The sequence below is a fragment of the Achroia grisella genome, unplaced genomic scaffold, assembly GCF_030625045.1.
Source record: "Achroia grisella isolate CSIRO2021 unplaced genomic scaffold, CSIRO_AGI_Agris_v1 utg461, whole genome shotgun sequence".
Lineage (NCBI taxonomy): Eukaryota > Metazoa > Arthropoda > Insecta > Lepidoptera > Pyralidae > Achroia > Achroia grisella.
This window is the reverse complement of record NW_026712871.1, coordinates 716,559-734,559: the sequence shown is the minus strand read 5'-3', so window position 1 is coordinate 734,559 and position 18,001 is coordinate 716,559. Positions and strand designations below refer to the sequence as shown.

Below are 18,001 nucleotides of genomic sequence, written 5' to 3'. Positions count from 1 at the left end.
TCATAGCAATATAATGGACGTGGTTTAATATATATTAGTATATATATATGTCGATATATAAGCTACTATTACGTAAATGTCAAATGATACGTCATGTAATTTGTGCTTCCAGTTACAAAAAAAAGAAAAAATAGTATAAGCACGTTCTATTCGTTTAATACTCTATGGTAATGCAGTAATCTGTGGAGCAGAGTAGTTCAGATTTTGCGTACACTGCGACATAGTCTTGTCCACAATAGTTTGCGACTCGGAGCGCTCTATTTAGTTCGCTGCTCTTCAGGGAACAAGATCTTCGTTCCGAACTCGAGTCAAATAATATGAATAAAATTGACAGCCTCTTGTATAAATTAACATTTTTAAGGCTTGTGGCCTTGGGTTCTTATATTTTTCAGCAAGTAACTTAGTATCTTGGTAGATATGGTATGATACACCATTACTTTAACTAAAGTTGAATAAGCAACTCGTTTATTTTTAAACTAGCTATTCGTCCCGGCTTCGCACGGGTGTAGATGTATTAAACATATAAACCTTCATCTTGAATCACAATCTACTGCTAAAAACTACATTAAAATCCGTTGCGTAGTTTAAAAGATCACGGTACAAACAGACCACGGTAGCGACTTCATTTTAAACTATGTAAAGATTTTAAACAAAAATGCATCTCTGGCATATTGTTAATTATATGTATTATTATAATAAAGGAATTGAGTGAGGCAATAGTATTTAATTATTAAAAAAATAGACCATAGCAAAATTTCTTCGATTCCTCGCACGGGACAAATATTTGTAGTCTTAAATATAATTGTTTATATTAGATTGAGTGTTTCCTGGGTATATAGGTTTTCTAGGTTTCTATTTATATCAGTTGTCTAGTACCTACAACACAAGCTCTACTTACCTTGGGAGTAGATGACGTTGTGTGTATTGTGTAGATGTATCATTAACTGAACTGATTCGCAGATCCCGCTCATTAGTTATACTAATGAGCGGGATCTGCGAATCAGTTCGCGTAGTTCATAATTGAGAGCGGTCAATCGAACTAATACGTTTGCGAACTACACAGGACTACTGCGACACAGATTCGTTAAACACATACCCGTGTTGGCTGCTAATTTATGGCGCCACCACAGATTATAGAACACGGCCACGTTAAGAATTTTTCAAATAGTAATATATTTTTTGAAGTAATAGGGTATTTATTTTTAGACTTTCTTGTCAGTTTTTCCCATCTCGAAATCATTCCGAACTGACGGTAGATTTGACACATCATAAGAGTCTGTAATAGACCTATATGAATAAAGATATTTTGAATTTGAATTTGATATATTTATTAAAATTTCTTATTTAATTATGGTAATCAAAAAACATTTTTTTATATAGTATTATTATTAAATTCTGTGATATTATAATTATATCTATAGAGTGCTGCAATGCACAGAGTACCATAATTAAAATAATTATCGGTATTCGTGCTACAGAGTAGACATTCGCGTTGTGTATTCAGTATTAATTAGTTTTCGCGTTTACCATATTAAAATTTAACATTTCAATCTGTGCCGTACTTAAGCAAAAAGGCGAAAAGTGGATTTTGTATTTGAAATTCATAAAGACAAGATTAAAAGGAATCTCTTATTTTATATGGAATATTCGAGATACTGTTTTTGTTGACTGGCCTCTTATAAATATACAAACTAAATTAAAATCTGTCTGTTTGTTACCTTATAACTACTAAACTACCTCACCGTACGGCGTCGGTGGTCTAACATTAGTATACCGCTTTACTTCCAAATGTCGCGGGTTTGATTCCTGGTACAGTGCAAACATTTGTATTCATGAGTATGATTGTTTGTATCGGTCTGGGTATTTTCTATGTATATTATGTATTTACAAAAAAATATATGTAAGTATTTGTATCAGTTGTCTAGTACCTATAACACAAGCTTCCCTACGTTCTTTCTTCTATACCACGTAACGAATTTTGATATGGCTCTCATTATAAGTAAGAATTTCTTCCAGAATATTTATGCATATAGTTATAAGACTACTATCTTTTATACTATACACTGGTTCCGACATCACGTGATAGGATTACCATTCCGGATGACCAAGTTGTCATGCATGCATGTTACCTTGGGACTAGAGTGTGGTCTGTGAGTTGTCCTGAGATATTAATATAATTATTTATTTATATAACTTGAATGCACACAAACTTTTAAACATAAAAAGTACATATGGAAGATATATATCTGTATATATTTATTTAACAATTTGATGTAACTTCGAAAATACCTCTATCCATATGTTTGTTTGTCATATATTTAAGTCAGCAATAAACATCCATCGACACAGACTCAGACTCATTCATCATACTCGTGAACAGATACTACTTGTGGGGACTAGTCTGTTCAGGTTACGAACACTGATTAGACTTTTTGCTTTTGCAATAGCATATGCTGGTGGTCACTCTATTCTCCCAAATTTGAATTTATAATGAATCTGTATTATTGTAAACATGTACAACATTTATTTGAAAAGAATACAAGCTGAGTTTCTTGTCAGTTCTCATCTCGAAATCATACCGAACTGACGGTAGATTTGACATATCATAAGAGTCTGTAATAGACCTCTATTACAGACTCTTATGATATGTCAACTATTACAGACTCTTATGCTATGTCAAATCTACCGTCAGTTCGGTATGATTTCGATGAGATGAGAACTGACAAGAGATATGAATAAAGATATTTTGAATTTGTAATTATAATATTTATAGAATAGATTTTCATATTCTATCAAGAAGATAGAATAAACCTTTATAGTACATAAACGTCCGTAGAGATTTATCTGTCTGTCTGTCCAATAGAAGTACAGCTTATAGTCATAAAGTGGTATTACAAATTTCCGATGCACAGTTATATATTACTGTTCAGAGACAGTTACTGCCCGGTATTGGTCACAAGACCGAGTATTTTGATATTTCTAATGTCGTTTGACCATTGCTATCAAATCAAAGCAAATGGAACGGAATTAGTAATGTCAAATTGAAATAGAAATAGAAATAATCTTTATTCAAATAAACTTAATATACTTAATATACTTTTGAATAGTTTTTTTTTATTCTACCGCTCATTCGGTATGCAGACTCATTACAAGAAGAATGTGCAAGAAACTGGTGTGTTGCTCTTTTGAATATATATTGTTTTAATTATATTTACATTAACAAGGATTAGGCATGCGACAATCGAAATAGAAACCGCTACGCACTTAATCTCTATTCAATCAGATAACATTGTCAGTGCTATAAATTTTAAGTTAGATATTTTCTACAAAACATTATCATCATTTATAAATTCTTTAATTCTATAATAAGCTGTTTTACAAAGAAAATATTTTATAAGACATTTAAATTTATTCTGGTAAATTGCGTACAGATTATGGCAGTTTGTTGTAAAACCTTACGCAAACGAATTACTGACTTTCGTCAAACGGCACTTAGGTAAAACTAGTTTGTTGATATTACGTAAGCTTTTATTAGTGTAATCACTTACTTTTTTAAAACTGTCATTGTTTTTCCTTCAAATCAAATCAAATCATATACCTATCATGTAGGACATTGCTGTGATATGTGTTTAAGGTTTATGTGAGCTTAAATGACAGACAAAGTAACGATAAATGTCGTCTATATACATGAAAATATCATGTGACCCACGTGTATCCAAATGTTATGTGATTGAACAGAGATTAAGTGCGTAGCGGTTTCTATGTTGATTGTCGCATGCCTAATCCTTCTTCTTAAATAAATATAAGTAAATATATATTTATTTAAAAGAGCAACACACAATTTTCTTGCTCATTCTTCTTTTGATGAGTCTGCATTCCGAATGAGCGGTAGAAAAAAAAATGTGACTATTCAAAAGTGCTTATATTAAGTTTATTTGAATAAAGATTATTTCTATTTCTATTTCTATTGTACATACTTTACCATTCCAGAAGAATAGGGTGTCAAGTTTTCGTACCCTGTAATTTCACTGGCATATCTCAACATTAACTTCTTTGTAACTGGAATAGGTAAGACAGATGTACTCACATAGACGATTTTGCACGAATTCTACCACAAGTTAAAAATCGAGGTAATAATCCTCTAATCAAATCATTTATTCATGTAGGATATTTTAGCCGCTTATGAACGTCAAGTTTTTTGTATGAATATTTTTCCGCACCGTCCAGTTCAGTATACAGATTCAATTGAGAAAAACCGGCAAGAAACTCAACTGAATTTCTTTGTGAACTAATGTCCCCATTGCATGCAATGTACCATGGCAGGTTGACCTCCACGCGGTTCCCCCTGGAAACTATAATTTGCCAAGTATATTGCCAAGTATATAAAACACGAAAGTTTAAAAATAGACAGTAGACAAACTCTTGAGAAATGGTTAGTCTTATAAAAACAAAATGGCTTCTCTAATCATACAGATTCAAATTGAATTAAAAAACCCAACTAAAATATACATAGTGAGCTTACACCAACAAAAGGATCCCAATTCCGAGGATTCCCAGTCCGTATGGTTGTATATATATACATATATATATATGTAGATATATAAAAAGTAGCATTATACCAGCAAATTGAATCGGTATGTACCCCCGCGGGAGTGGCAGCGATAATGCTGTATTAGATAGCTGCAATATTACACGAGCGATAGCGTTTTACAATTTCTAAAAATGAACTTGTACGATTTTTAACGAAATATTTGTTATCACTATTTTTCGAGAGTAGTGGGACACAAGATGGCGGCTCGCGTTAAATTTCATTAAGATCCATTTAACCGTTTAGTTTTTTATATACTTTTTTCACCAAATCAAATAAAAAATAATTTATTCATGTAGGACATTTTAGCCGCTTATGAACGTCAAATTCTTTGTATTAATTTTTTTCCCTACCGTCCAGCTCAGTATACGGATACAATTGAGAAGAACTAGGAAGAAAATTAACTGTTTTTTTTAATATTGTATACCAATAAAATTTGATACAAAAAGTGGGCTTAATGATATAGCTCTCTCGCTCTGTTACTCTAAAAGAGCAACACACAAGTTTTTTACTCGTGATGAGACTCTTCTTGTGATGAGACAGCTTTCCGAACGAGTGGTAGATAAAAAACAAATTGTTATGACTATTCAAAAGTGCTTAAATTAAGTTTATTTGAATAAATTTTCTATTCTATTCTCTGTCATCCTTTGGGAAGTGCAGATTAGTGAGGTCGTCTATTCAGTAGTCAATTATGTAACTGGAATGCAAGGTGACGGCTCGCCTGATGGTAAATAGCTAATGTTGCTTATAGACATGGACAATACAAATATCGATGTATTAACGATAAATTGTGCTCGAAATTTATTCATTGCTATTTAATTATTATTTATTGTGATGTATCCATTTAAAATTTTACTAATCTAAAATTTATTACCAACTACTCTGCTCAAGATGAAATGAAAAGATTAGTTCATTTTCAGATTTCAGTATTATTTATTACTAACCGTGCCAACGTATTGTTCTAATTTAGAAGCTATATTATTGTAAAGTTTTATAAAAATCTGTTCCATAGTGTTTGTGTGAAAGAGTAACAAACATCCGTCCACATATCCATTCATACTCACTTTCTCATTTGCAATATCAGCAAGACAATATAAAGTCAACGAGGACCATAACATTCAAATTATAATCCTCTATCAACAAACTAATAAAACATAAATATTCCACAATAAAAAATACTTTAATAAACCGCTATCCCTCACGCACCATGTACTGTCCTTCATCTATATAACATCGGTATGTTTAAAGCAGCAATAGCTTAGCATTTAATACCCGAGTAAGAGATAGAGGGGGGTGGGGAGGGGAGGGGATTACCCGTAACGGGAGAGTTTAAAAAATAAAACGTTGCAAAAATCACTGTTTAATACTTGCTCGCGAGAGTAGATCTCAATTCGGAGTGCTTTAGTATTTTTATTATGATTGGCCTGTAATTATTTAGTGGATTATGGAATGGTGATGATTTTCTATAATCACTGTTTTTTTATCGATATATTATGTCGTTAACGGTGATGGAGTGATGATGATGATCTATAATACTGTTTTTATCGATATATTATTTAATTGACAGTGATGGAGTGATGATGATGTTTCATAATCACTGTTTTTTATCGATATATTATTTAATTGACGGTGATGGAGTGATGATGATGTTTCATAATCACTGTTTTTATCGATATATTATGTAGTTAACGGTGATGCAGTGATGATGATGTTATATAATCACCATTGAATTGGTTAACCAGTAAAGATGATGTTCCATAATAACTATTTTTTATCGATATATTATGTAGTTAACGGTGATGCAGTGATGATGATGTTATATAATCACCATTGAATTGATGGCACCAGTAAAGATAATGTTTTTTATAGTCAAACTTTTGAATAGTATTTTGATTTTAAATCTACCACTCATATAATATAATATATACATAACATACATTGAAAATGGCAGAACTAATACGACATCATTATATTTGTTTGTACAAAGTTTTCCACTGTTGGAAAGAATCGAATCCGCGACCATCGGAAGTAAAGCGTTGTGCTAAACTGCTAGAACACCAGCACAAATTATAGTTATAAGTATAATAGTAAGTATGGATGGATGGATGAAACATTACAGTAATATATATAATAGCTATATCAGAATAACATATAGGCTATAAAGTCCATGCGGATGAAAACGCGGGCACAGCTATTTACAATTTATATATAGGTATTGTTAGGGAATTTACTCTGCTACCAAAATGTTAGGGAAAATACTATGTATACATATAGGGAAAAATATGTGTGGAAACGTCTGTCACGTACCTGTATGGTTCTGCGGATTTCTTGGGCTTCAGGGTTTCGAAGATATCTTCGCTAGCTTTCCAGTTTCACAGTAGGTTTAACACAGTTCTAATTTATTTTAATTCACAACACAATGCGCGCGCGCGTCAAGGCCGCTGTACGGTCAGTTCAGTACCGGGTAAGGGAGGGGAAATGAAAGCGCGGGAACAGAAACCAACGGACTCCAATACAATGATCTGTGCTTACGATGGTACAGGGTAGATTTTGAACAGTATATATATGTACAAAACAGATATACAAAAAATTAAATTAAATTAAAATAAAAAATAAAACTAAGAGAAAAATTGTGTATAAATAAATAATAATAAACAATCTTATAACGGTACCTTCCATTCCAGTGAACTCGAAGCCGTTGACCTTCGACGAGGTCTACAACCAGAGTTCCCCGACCAACTGCACCGTGTACTGCGGCGGTCTGACCACCGGCCTCACCGAGGAGCTGATGCAGAAGACCTTCCAACCCTTCGGCACCATACAGGAGATTAGGGTCTTCAAGGACAAGGGCTACGCTTTCATCAGGTCAGTTGGTGAAAAAAATTGTTTTTATGTATATCTAAATAATGTAAATTAAATATTGTAATGGGTGAAAACTGTGATTGGTACGTCCTATGCTATCAATGACGTGGATTAACTTGAAACAGTCATGCTCGCTATAGTTCAAACTTGTGAGCCGGAGGTATGTGCTCCCTCTAATATGGTTGAGTGCAATAATGCAGCCATCCGTCATACTCGTGAACGGATGCAGCTTGTGGGATCTGGTCTGTTCGTTACCAACACTGATTAGACTATTTGCTTTTGCAATAGCACATGCTGGTGGTCACTCTATTCTCCCAAATTTGAATTTAAAAATTAATTTGTATTATTATAAACATGTACAACATTTATTTAAAAAGCATACGAGCTGAGTTTCTTGTCAGTTCTTCTCATCTCGAAATCATTCCGAACTGACGGTAGATTTGACATGTCATAAGAGTATGTAATAAACCTACATGAATAAAGATATTTTGCTTTTTTTTTAATTATGGATAGGAGCAAATTAGCTTGCGGCTCACCTGATGTTAAGTGATTACCGCCGCCCAAAAGCACCCATCAACCCAAGCAACACCAGGGGAAATGCAAGTTCATTGCCGGCCTTTTAAGAAGGAATAAACTCTTTTATCTTTAAGGCTTCAATAGTTCATTGATTCATAATTTAAAAGCGACGCTCTTGTCGGTGGAGCTCTTGACACTTTCTCTGATCTTCCATCATCTCTTTAAATGTTGATACGACACGACTCCAATTCCGTCTTTCATTTGCTTGATGTAGCTGTGCCTTGGTCGTCCTCTCCCCCTCTTTCCTTCTATGTTTCTCTCAATAATTATTTTCATAAATGCATAGTGCCGTATAAAGTGTACTAACATTTAGTTTTCAGGGTTAGACTCGTAATATTTCTTTTATTATTTACTATTTGAACTATTCCAGAATTATTAAAAATATTATTCTGAAGAAAAATTAGTTGAAAGAGCAATATGCAATTTTCTTGCTTACTCTTCTTGTGATGAGTCTGCGATCCGAATGAGTGGTAGAATAATAATATGACTATTCAAAAGTGCTTATATTAAGTTTATTTGAATACTTACTAATATTATAAATGCGAAAGTAACTAACTCTCTCAATCGCAGTTTCACTCCTAAACTACTGAAGTGATTTAAATGAAATTTGATAGGTATATAGTCTAGAACTTGAGTAAGGATATAGGATACTTTTTAATGCGATAAAAGGGTTGTAAAGGGTTGAAAGCGGATATGGAAGTATCGTCATTTTTAAAACTAGAAGCTTGAAAAATATTTTTAGGCTGTTCATTAAATAAATATGACATTCAATTTTTGTTATAAATTTTACCCTTAAGGTGTAAAATAAAATAGGGGATGAAAAAAGGAAGTTTGTCATTCGTCGTCTATTCCACGCGAAGTCGCGGGCATAGCTAGTATAGAATATTCATATTTCTGTTTGATTCCAGATTCTCGACGAAAGAGAGCGCCACCCATGCCATCGTGGCTGTCCACAACACGGACGTCAATGGACAGCCTGTGAAGTGCTCGTGGGGGAAGGAGTCAGGGGACCCCAATAACGCACAGGCTCAGGGACAGGTGAGTTATTTATTTATTTATATCTTTATTGCACCATTAATAAAATTAACAGAGTAATTAAAATTAAGAGGGTACAATAGGCGGTGATAATGATAGAGAAAAGGTGGTGGCACTAGAGTAGAAAAAATAATAATAATAATAATGACAATATTATTACAAATTAATAATAATGAATAACATAACATATTACATACATAAACAGTATTTTATATATAAAATTCTCGTGTCACAATGTTAGTTACCATACTCCTTCCAAACGGCGATCGATTTCTATGAATTTTTATACGCATATTTAGTAGGTCTGGGAATCAGATACTATCTATTTTTCATACCCCTAAGTGATAAGGGTTGTCCACCCCTAACAATATCTTTTTTTATTTTTTGGGAATATTTTTAAATTTATAATTACCCTAAATTTTCACCCTTTTATCACCAACCCCTATTTTTTATAGCGTTATTAATTTATATGGAAAATTAACGTTTGCCGGGTCAACTAGTACACCTATATAAATTTATGTGTGCGTATATATATATATATATAGACACATACATATATATATGTACACATATATATACACATATACAATATATGCAACATGCAACACAATATAAATAGATACACAACAAAAATAATGCAATCTGCAAGTAACTGTGACACTGTGACTGTTTTAATTTTCAACATATTTGTAAAGTTGCATTGTAATGGAGCAACCGCCGATATATAATCAATACCGTCTTTACCATAAGGGCACACGGGGCCCGTGTCCAGGGCCCCCATTCTTAGGGGGCCCCCGAAGGACTGACAATTTTTCCCACAATTTTATTCAGATTTTTGTCGGGCACAATACACTGTTTTTACAAATCAGTAATATTATCAAAAGGTATTTACAAGGCATATACTACGACATTATACCGATTACTTCGCCTATTCCTATGTTCTTATACCTAATAAGCTTTTTTTCTCTTTTTTTTACTTTCCAAAAGGGCCCCGATTCCTTGTGTGTCCAAGGGCCCCAACCTATTAAGACGGCGGTGTGTATAATTTTAATGAATGATTATGAAATGATGGACCCGCCTGCACTAACGGTATTCGCTGGCGGGGCACCAGTGTAGGTGAGAATGAGGTCTGCTCAGTTACAAATTCGTGATAAATTCACCAGGAATTTAATAAGTAATAGTTAACCATATAAGATCTGGCAATACTTTTATAGTCTCCGCGGCACAGATTAGTTAACATCTTGGCAGAATCACCAGTATTTCGATCTGTTAATAACATCTGACAATTCTTTTGGAATCTATCGATACAGGCTTACCTAGTATGGAGTCCAATATGTATAAGTTTTTTTAAATTTGTAAATTTCAAAATAAAATTGGAGAGTTATCGTATCAACAGCTAAAGAGATTGATAGAAGTTCGTGGAAGTTGGCGGGGGCTCCACCGACAAGAGCACAGCTCTTACATTGAAATAGAAATATAAATAATCTTTATTCAAATAAACTCATTACAAGCACTTTTGAATAGTCATATTTTGATTCTACCACTTATTCGGAATGCAGATTCATCACAAGAAGAATGAGCAAGAAACTTGTGTGTTGCTCTTTTTAATAGATGTTTTTTTATATAAATAATTACAGTGTAACAAGTAAGAGGCATGCGATAATCAACATAGAAATCGCTACGCACTCATTATTAGTGTAATCAGATAATATTGTCAGTGCTATGTATTTAAAATTTTTCTACAAAAACATTATTATCGTTAACGAATTCTTCAATTTTATAGTAAGCATTATGAATGAATGCCTGAAATGAATGAATAAAAAAATTATTATTAATCCACATTACTAACAAGCCCCTTCCACACATAGTTCATATTAAATTTACAGGATGTAATCAAGTGTTAACGACGTTGTAATACAATTAATTTACTATTAATAAATATTTAGTCTGTGCTCGGCAAACTGTAGTCAGGTAGTTAAATTTTAACTTTAATGACATTTCACTCAGTTATTACGAATCTGAAGCAAATTAATAATAACTAACTACTCGCCCCGGCTTTATACATGTATTATATATATAAACTTTGCTCTTGAATCACTCTATCTACTAAAAAATACCGTTTTAAAATCCGTTGGTTAGTTTTAAAGATTGAAGCATACATAGAGACGGACAGACAGCGACAGTGACCTTGTTTTATACTATATAATGATGATAATGATACAGAATTAACAACACAGCGCCATCTTGTTAAAAACTAAACAGACTAGGTACTATAGAACTGACTTTACTTGTTTCTTTTTTGACTGCCTCGGTGGTCTAGCGGTTTAGCACACCGCTGGACTTCCTATGGTCGCGGGTTCGATTCCTCGCACTACAAACATTTTTATTCATGAGTATAATTGTTTGTGTTGGACTGGATGTTTTGTATGTAATATTATATATGTATTTACAAAAGAAATCTAAGTTGTAACATCAACCCCTATTATTTAATGGCGATTTTAATTTATATGGCGTTTTGCGGGGTCAAATAGTTTATTTATTATGGTTATTCTTTTGTTTTCAGCTTGGGGGTACTGCATACAGCCCCTTCGGTGCAGCATACACGGCTGGCGGGGTGCCCCCTACCTCCTACTGGTACAACACTTACCCCCAACAGCTGGGGGGGTTCCTGCAAAGCGTTCAGGGGGTCCAGGGGTACTCCTATGCAGGCCAGTTCGCAGGATACCAGCAGCAGTACATGGGGTACGCATTACAAAATTCCATTTGTCATATAGTTCAACTACCAAACCCGGCCACGTGTTGCTGTGGCTAAGGTTCTTGAATAAAATAATATTGCGACTATAAATTGAGATGAAAGCTATCCTATCTTTCAAGTTGGATCAAATTGCACACAATGTGCAAATATATTTTGCAATTGGTTCATTTTTATAAAATATGAAGATAAAATATTAAATTAAACATGGTGTGACCAGTTTTGGCGTAATATATAAAAATAAGTCCGCACATACGTGTATAATAATATTCAGAAAGAATTTTGAATTAATTTCGGTTTAAGTCGACGGAAAAGAAATTAATAAAATATAAAAAACGATTGAAAAACGCATTTTTTCAAAAAAGGCAAATACAGATGGCACTCCAAACCAAAGGAAGGACTTATGGAGCGGCTGAAGGCCAACTCTCGCCTGACGGATACGAGTTTAGTCTGAGGTCACCGATAGGGCTTCGAACCGCGGCTCAGGTCGTCGTAATTTCCATCCCCGTTTAAATTGGATGGGGGATCGGTCGGAGGGGGTTACGTGCAAGATCAAATTGAGATGAAATGTCGTCTGAAAGATGTGATAAAAAAGTAATGAATGATTCATTATAAAATAATAACAATGATCTCCCATTCTTGATTTAATTTAGGGAGTTTTTTCTCAAGATGGGGGCAGCGTATAAAATAAAACGATCTCCTCGCTTATTGAGTGTAATTTAGGGGATTTTTTAGGGTTGTAAAAAATAGCAAACACCTCCCTTTCTGGATTTAATTTAAGGGTCTTTTTTCAGGGATAGCTTTTTTTATGCACTCTCCGTGCATAAAAAATGCTATCCCCTCCCTTATTAATATAATTTAGGGGTCTTTTTTCAAAATGGAGAGTGCAAAAAACAACAGCCCCTTTTCTTGATTTAAATTAAAGGTATTTTTCAGGATGGGGGGAGTGCAGCTCCCGTGGGCGATTGGCGGGGGCGTGGGCGGGGTGGGGTCGGTGGGGGGCGTCGCCGCCATGTCTCAGCCCCCTCAGGTGCTCCACTACCCCGTACAACACTTCCAGGTTCAGCCCGTAAGTGGAAGTTCCTCAATATTATTACATTTAATTCCAAAGTACACTTTGATCAAAGTCAGCGTGGGTAACTCAGTCTCAATTATTTCAGCCGCCAAGCAGGTTGTTTTGTAAGCTGTGTTTCTATTACACAGTAAGATACCAAAAGATATACTGGAATTACCTTTAAATAAATTTAAAACTGTTAAAACATATTTATTGAGCAAAACTTATTACACATTAAACGATTACTTGAATGACGAGCGTGCATTGCAATAGTTGTTCATGCACGGGATTTTCATTTAATGTTAGACATAGACACCTATATACAAAGTAAATAAAATGGCTTTTAAAAAAGAAATTCAGTTAAATTTCTTGTCAGTTCTTCTTAATTGAATCTGTATACTAAACTGAACAGTGAGGAAAACAATGAATACAAAAAATTTGACATTGATAACCAGATTAAATGTCCAACATGAATAAATGATTTTGATTTGATTTGATTTGTAGACGTGAGATGCAGGGGGCGGTAAAATTATAGGGTAGAAAGAAATGAGACATTGGGTGAATTATCACCAGTATCATACCTCAGGAATAGCAACCAATGATGATGAACTGATGATGGTCACATAATCACATATATCCCTGATAATTTTCATTGACAAATGCAACAGGACAATTATAAACAACATTTATTCGAAAATAATACGAGCTGAGTTTCTTATCAGTTCTTCTCATCTCGAAATCATACCGAACTGACGGTAGAGTTGACATATCATAAGAGTCTGTAATAGACTTACATGAATAAAGATATTTTGAATTTAAATTTTGACATTCCATCTGGTGGGCCAATTGTTTTCCATGCCAGTGTCACATAAAAAGATAAAAACTTTCTATGGTAAATAGATCTACTTATGAACAAAAATGTTCCTACATAGATAGAGTAAGCTCTAATTGCATTGTCCAATATATGAATATATAATTTATTAGTATACGAAATATATGTATATGAATACAATAAGGCAGCATTATTACTGAAAGATTTTTTTTTATGGATACCTTGAAAAAATTGCTTCCTCAGTTTCTATTGTTTATTAATCGAATAAATAATCATCGGAAAGTAAAGTGGTGCAGCTAAACTGTTAAATCAGCGAGGTTCTCATACCTGACTGTTTTATATGAAACCAATACGAAAGATTTCCTATTTCTAGACTCCGGTGTTTTATAGTATTGATCAGTGCCTGCAAAGCGTAATGTAGTCTGAACGGAACTTCCAGATCGGTGAAGATGAGTGGCTGGCCCCTAGTCTACTCGTGTGAGGTCAACGCACCGCACCGCCCGAGCCGCCCTGCTGCTGTTTGCACAAAGACTGGGTGTGAACTGGTCGCTTCTGTGCACACTCGCTATTTATTTATGTGCATAATCTTACATTTACATTTAAAACTAATTTTACATATAAAATTGCTTTTACATATATTCTCATAATCGCCTGATTATGAGAATATATGTAAAGTTATTTACACGTTTATTTTCTATGCCAAAGATATTTAGTTTGTGTATTTCAATGTGATTATTTTATACCAAAGATTTTTGAAGCGGCAGATACGGACCGTGTGTGGATAGTGCTAAATATTATGAAATAATATGTAAGCGGCTGAAAGCCAGTAAACATTTTAGATAAGTTACATTCGCCATCATAATACGGGTGGAATATTTACTCTTGAGAAAAGCAAAATGTGAGTCAGTCTCGTCGAAATATTTTAGTTTCTACTGCTGCTTATGACTGCATGAGAAATGCATTAAAAGTTAACATAAAGAATAATTTTAGAAAATATATAGTTATTTAAACATTAGATTATTTACATATAAGGCTTAGTATAAGTCGATGGTTATATCATTTGTCACGCGGGCCAAAAAAGGTTGCGATTTTATTGTGGAACATGAAGCGGTTTCCGACGAATGAGGTCTTAATGTACCAAACATCTGATAGCACAAGCATAGGATAAGATTAGTGGAAAAAATGTAGATTTTTGGAAACATGTTTAGTAGGATTGTAGTGAAAAATTTAGGCAAGGTTCCGATCAGTGAGTGAGACGTTTTTTAAGACATTTTATATCCGCTGAGATTGCTAGGGACGTAAGGACGAGAAATAGTATAAAAAGAATAAAATACGAATAATAGAGAGGTGTTTTAGTCATCTTTTTTGGACGTGCATTATTTCCCTTCTGAAACCGAGACAATGCCAAATTCAGAACCATAAAATAACGAAATCACGATAAACTTATTAACTACTGTTATAAAAATGGTTGTGTCTAAATATTAATAGATACACTTTAATGACTTTGAAAAAATACCGAAATGTAGTGAAAATATTAGATTTATTTATTGAATAGGTTGATAAGTGAAAAGAAAAAATATTTATTGCATAGATATTAAGATGCATTTAATCGTTTACTGTAGCTAGATAAAATGGGTATGTGCGGATATGAGAACAGTTTGTTTGGTTTATCTCTCAAAATCGACGCGTTGTTGTTCTTTTCTGAAAAAGAGTTTGGCTGATTGTTGTATCGTGTTCTTTCGTTTATTTCTCAACGGATACAGTCCATCTGTTTAATTTTGTGTTTACTTTTGTGTGTGTCCCTCTACAGAGGTATGTTAGTGTTCTAAAAGAATATAAATTAAATAAAAACAGTAGTTTACTAATTGTCTTTTTTGAAACATTTTGATGCGGCGGTGTTGCGCCGCTCTAATTCTATATAATATTTTGTAAAACATGTATTTTATACATTATATTGACATATTTATCGGTTGACTGTCGTAGTTACTTTCTTTTTACTATTTAGCGTTATTGTTTTGAGCATGTAGTGGAAACTTGAGAGACATATCGTTAGTACTTATAATAAGATATTTATATATTAAAAATATATTATATAATTCATTTCTATTAAGGAACGAATTGTTCAGTCAATTTTGTCATTCTGTCAATCGGAAAAGTGAAAGAAGTGGTAACGTGTTTTAAATAATTAGCAAATACGACTCGATTAACTGAAGGTAGGGCTTTTCTTAATTGTTATAAGAATATATGTCAATCGTCTAAAGAATTTTAGATAAATACTGATATTTGTATGTTGAAATTTAATAAAATAAAGTCATGTGCCGTTACAATGCAATTACATTTATTAGTATAATATTAAGTCCATTTTAAAAAGCGTCAATGATTATTCGACAGATGACTACGAGAAATGAAGTTAATTATGATTATGAGAATGAATTTTGTCATTATTTAAAACACGTGCCTACACTGAGGTCGAACCTCGACGAAAAAATATACTATATCACGAAAATATGACAAAACCATTAGATAGTCAAATTTAGTTTTAGTCAACATATAATGATGCTAGTTCTTAGTAAATGAATTAATTTATGCCTATAATTGCTTGACTTAGTGAATAAAATAAGCATTACATATATATCCGAGTAGACGTAAGTTAATATAATGATAATTTAAACTGCCGACCGTCTCGTGCATTGGAAAGGATGCATTTTCATCCCATAGTCCAAAACAGACGAGTCGTTGCCTTTTTCTTGTTGCTATATACTTCCTTCAACTATACATATAGATAAATGCTATCTATTATAAGATTACATAGACAGACGGCTTCGTTGTCTCCATTAAATATAAGCTAGTTAAGATATATTACAATATATTAACAATCAGGCAGATTCTCCATTATAAAATGGAGTATTAAAGTGTTAGCTAGGTGAAATTGCAAGATATATTAAAGTATATTATATATACAAATTTATTGTGCAAAATAACATAAACATTATATCGTTTAGATAGGCTATTGAAATTTTAAGTGTTGTTTTAGTTTCATTTATATGTATAATTCTTACATTTATTTTCATTTTTTGTTGGTCCATTCCATTGAAATTAAGATATGATATTATATAATTTTAAGTCCCAAACTATAACACCAAATATATTATAATGCTCGACATTATAATAATAAAACGTAGAATTGGCTATAAATGAATAAAAAATCCTTGGAAAAAAATTAAAAACTTGAAAATGCCTTATAGAAATCCTGTCGTCTATTAATTACATTATGATTTTATCGTATTGTCACAGCGTGTTAAAAATTGTATTTTTCAACTTACTAACATTTTTATATACTCATTTATTTTTAAATCTAACTTCTTTATGTAAATGAAACAATATTTTTCATTTAAATGCATAATTAAATTAAACTACATTTAATTTACATGTAAATGTATAATCGTTTACATATATAATTTTGTTTTTTTGTTGAATATACCATTTTTGACACAACCAGTGCCAAATATTAGGTTTCTTTGGAAGTCATATCAAGTCCGTCTCCCCATTAAATATAACACCAAATTCAGACTTAATTGCATAAATCCTCTAAGGATGAAACAGTATGGCCTTCAATGTGTATTTAGTGCTTCAAAAAGCACGCGAAGTCAATTGCAACTGTCGCTACTCGTTTTTAATGATAGGGTTGAAAGTAATGAATAACAATCGAACAGTTTCGCCACCATAAACAGGTTCTATACGAACAGGAATGCTGTACGAGGTATCCTCGTAAATACAGGATTTTTGACCTGAGGTACGAGGGTTTTGACCTATGATAATTGGTCAAAATACTATGATGTATGAGGTTATAGAACCAAATTGAGCTAATGTACGAGATAGCAGATTTTTTTAAGCTTATTAAACCTGGATACGGGCGTCTTCCAAAAACGAGCAATCTCGTAACACTTAAATCATTAAAACCTAAATAATTTGTAGTAATTCGACTTATAACCTTATTCTCAACATCATCTCATCTCAACATTTGGGCAGGAGGCAGAAGTTCGAAATTTAAATTGAGTTTAGTTTTTCCCAATGTCTCTGATTAGATACTGTTAAAATAAAGTAGCATTTAAAAAACTATGTCACTATGCAGTTATCCAAATATAATTTTAAAAATCATTAATTAACATATAAAATTTATCGGATAAAACTTATTTATATCATCAGGATCAATTTCTATACATAAACGGTATCATGGCGTCAGTCCGTGACATTACTCATTTTGTCAACTGTACCTAGCTTATAATTACTACTCTGTGATTC

The 18,001-nt window shown here is 33.0% G+C and overlaps 1 protein-coding gene across 3 annotated transcripts in view; it reads left to right on the top strand.

Annotated features, from left to right (window-relative positions):
• LOC131845353 (cytotoxic granule associated RNA binding protein TIA1) overlaps positions 1-17,682 on the top strand; it is a 110,112-nt gene extending 92,430 nt beyond the window's left edge. For 2 of the 3 annotated variants that reach the window (XM_059194408.1, XM_059194404.1), the window contains exons 5-9: positions 7,273-7,453; positions 8,935-9,064; positions 11,625-11,803; positions 12,750-12,882; positions 14,121-17,682. In XM_059194408.1, coding sequence (XP_059050391.1) covers positions 7,273-7,453; positions 8,935-9,064; positions 11,625-11,803; positions 12,750-12,882; positions 14,121-14,180 — 683 coding nt within the window. In that variant the 3' untranslated portion in view covers positions 14,181-17,682. The remainder of the gene's footprint in view (positions 1-7,272; positions 7,454-8,934; positions 9,065-11,624; positions 11,804-12,749; positions 12,883-14,120) is intronic. The other variant, XM_059194405.1, reaches the window with a different exon arrangement.
• Positions 17,683-18,001: the final 319 nt, after the last annotated feature.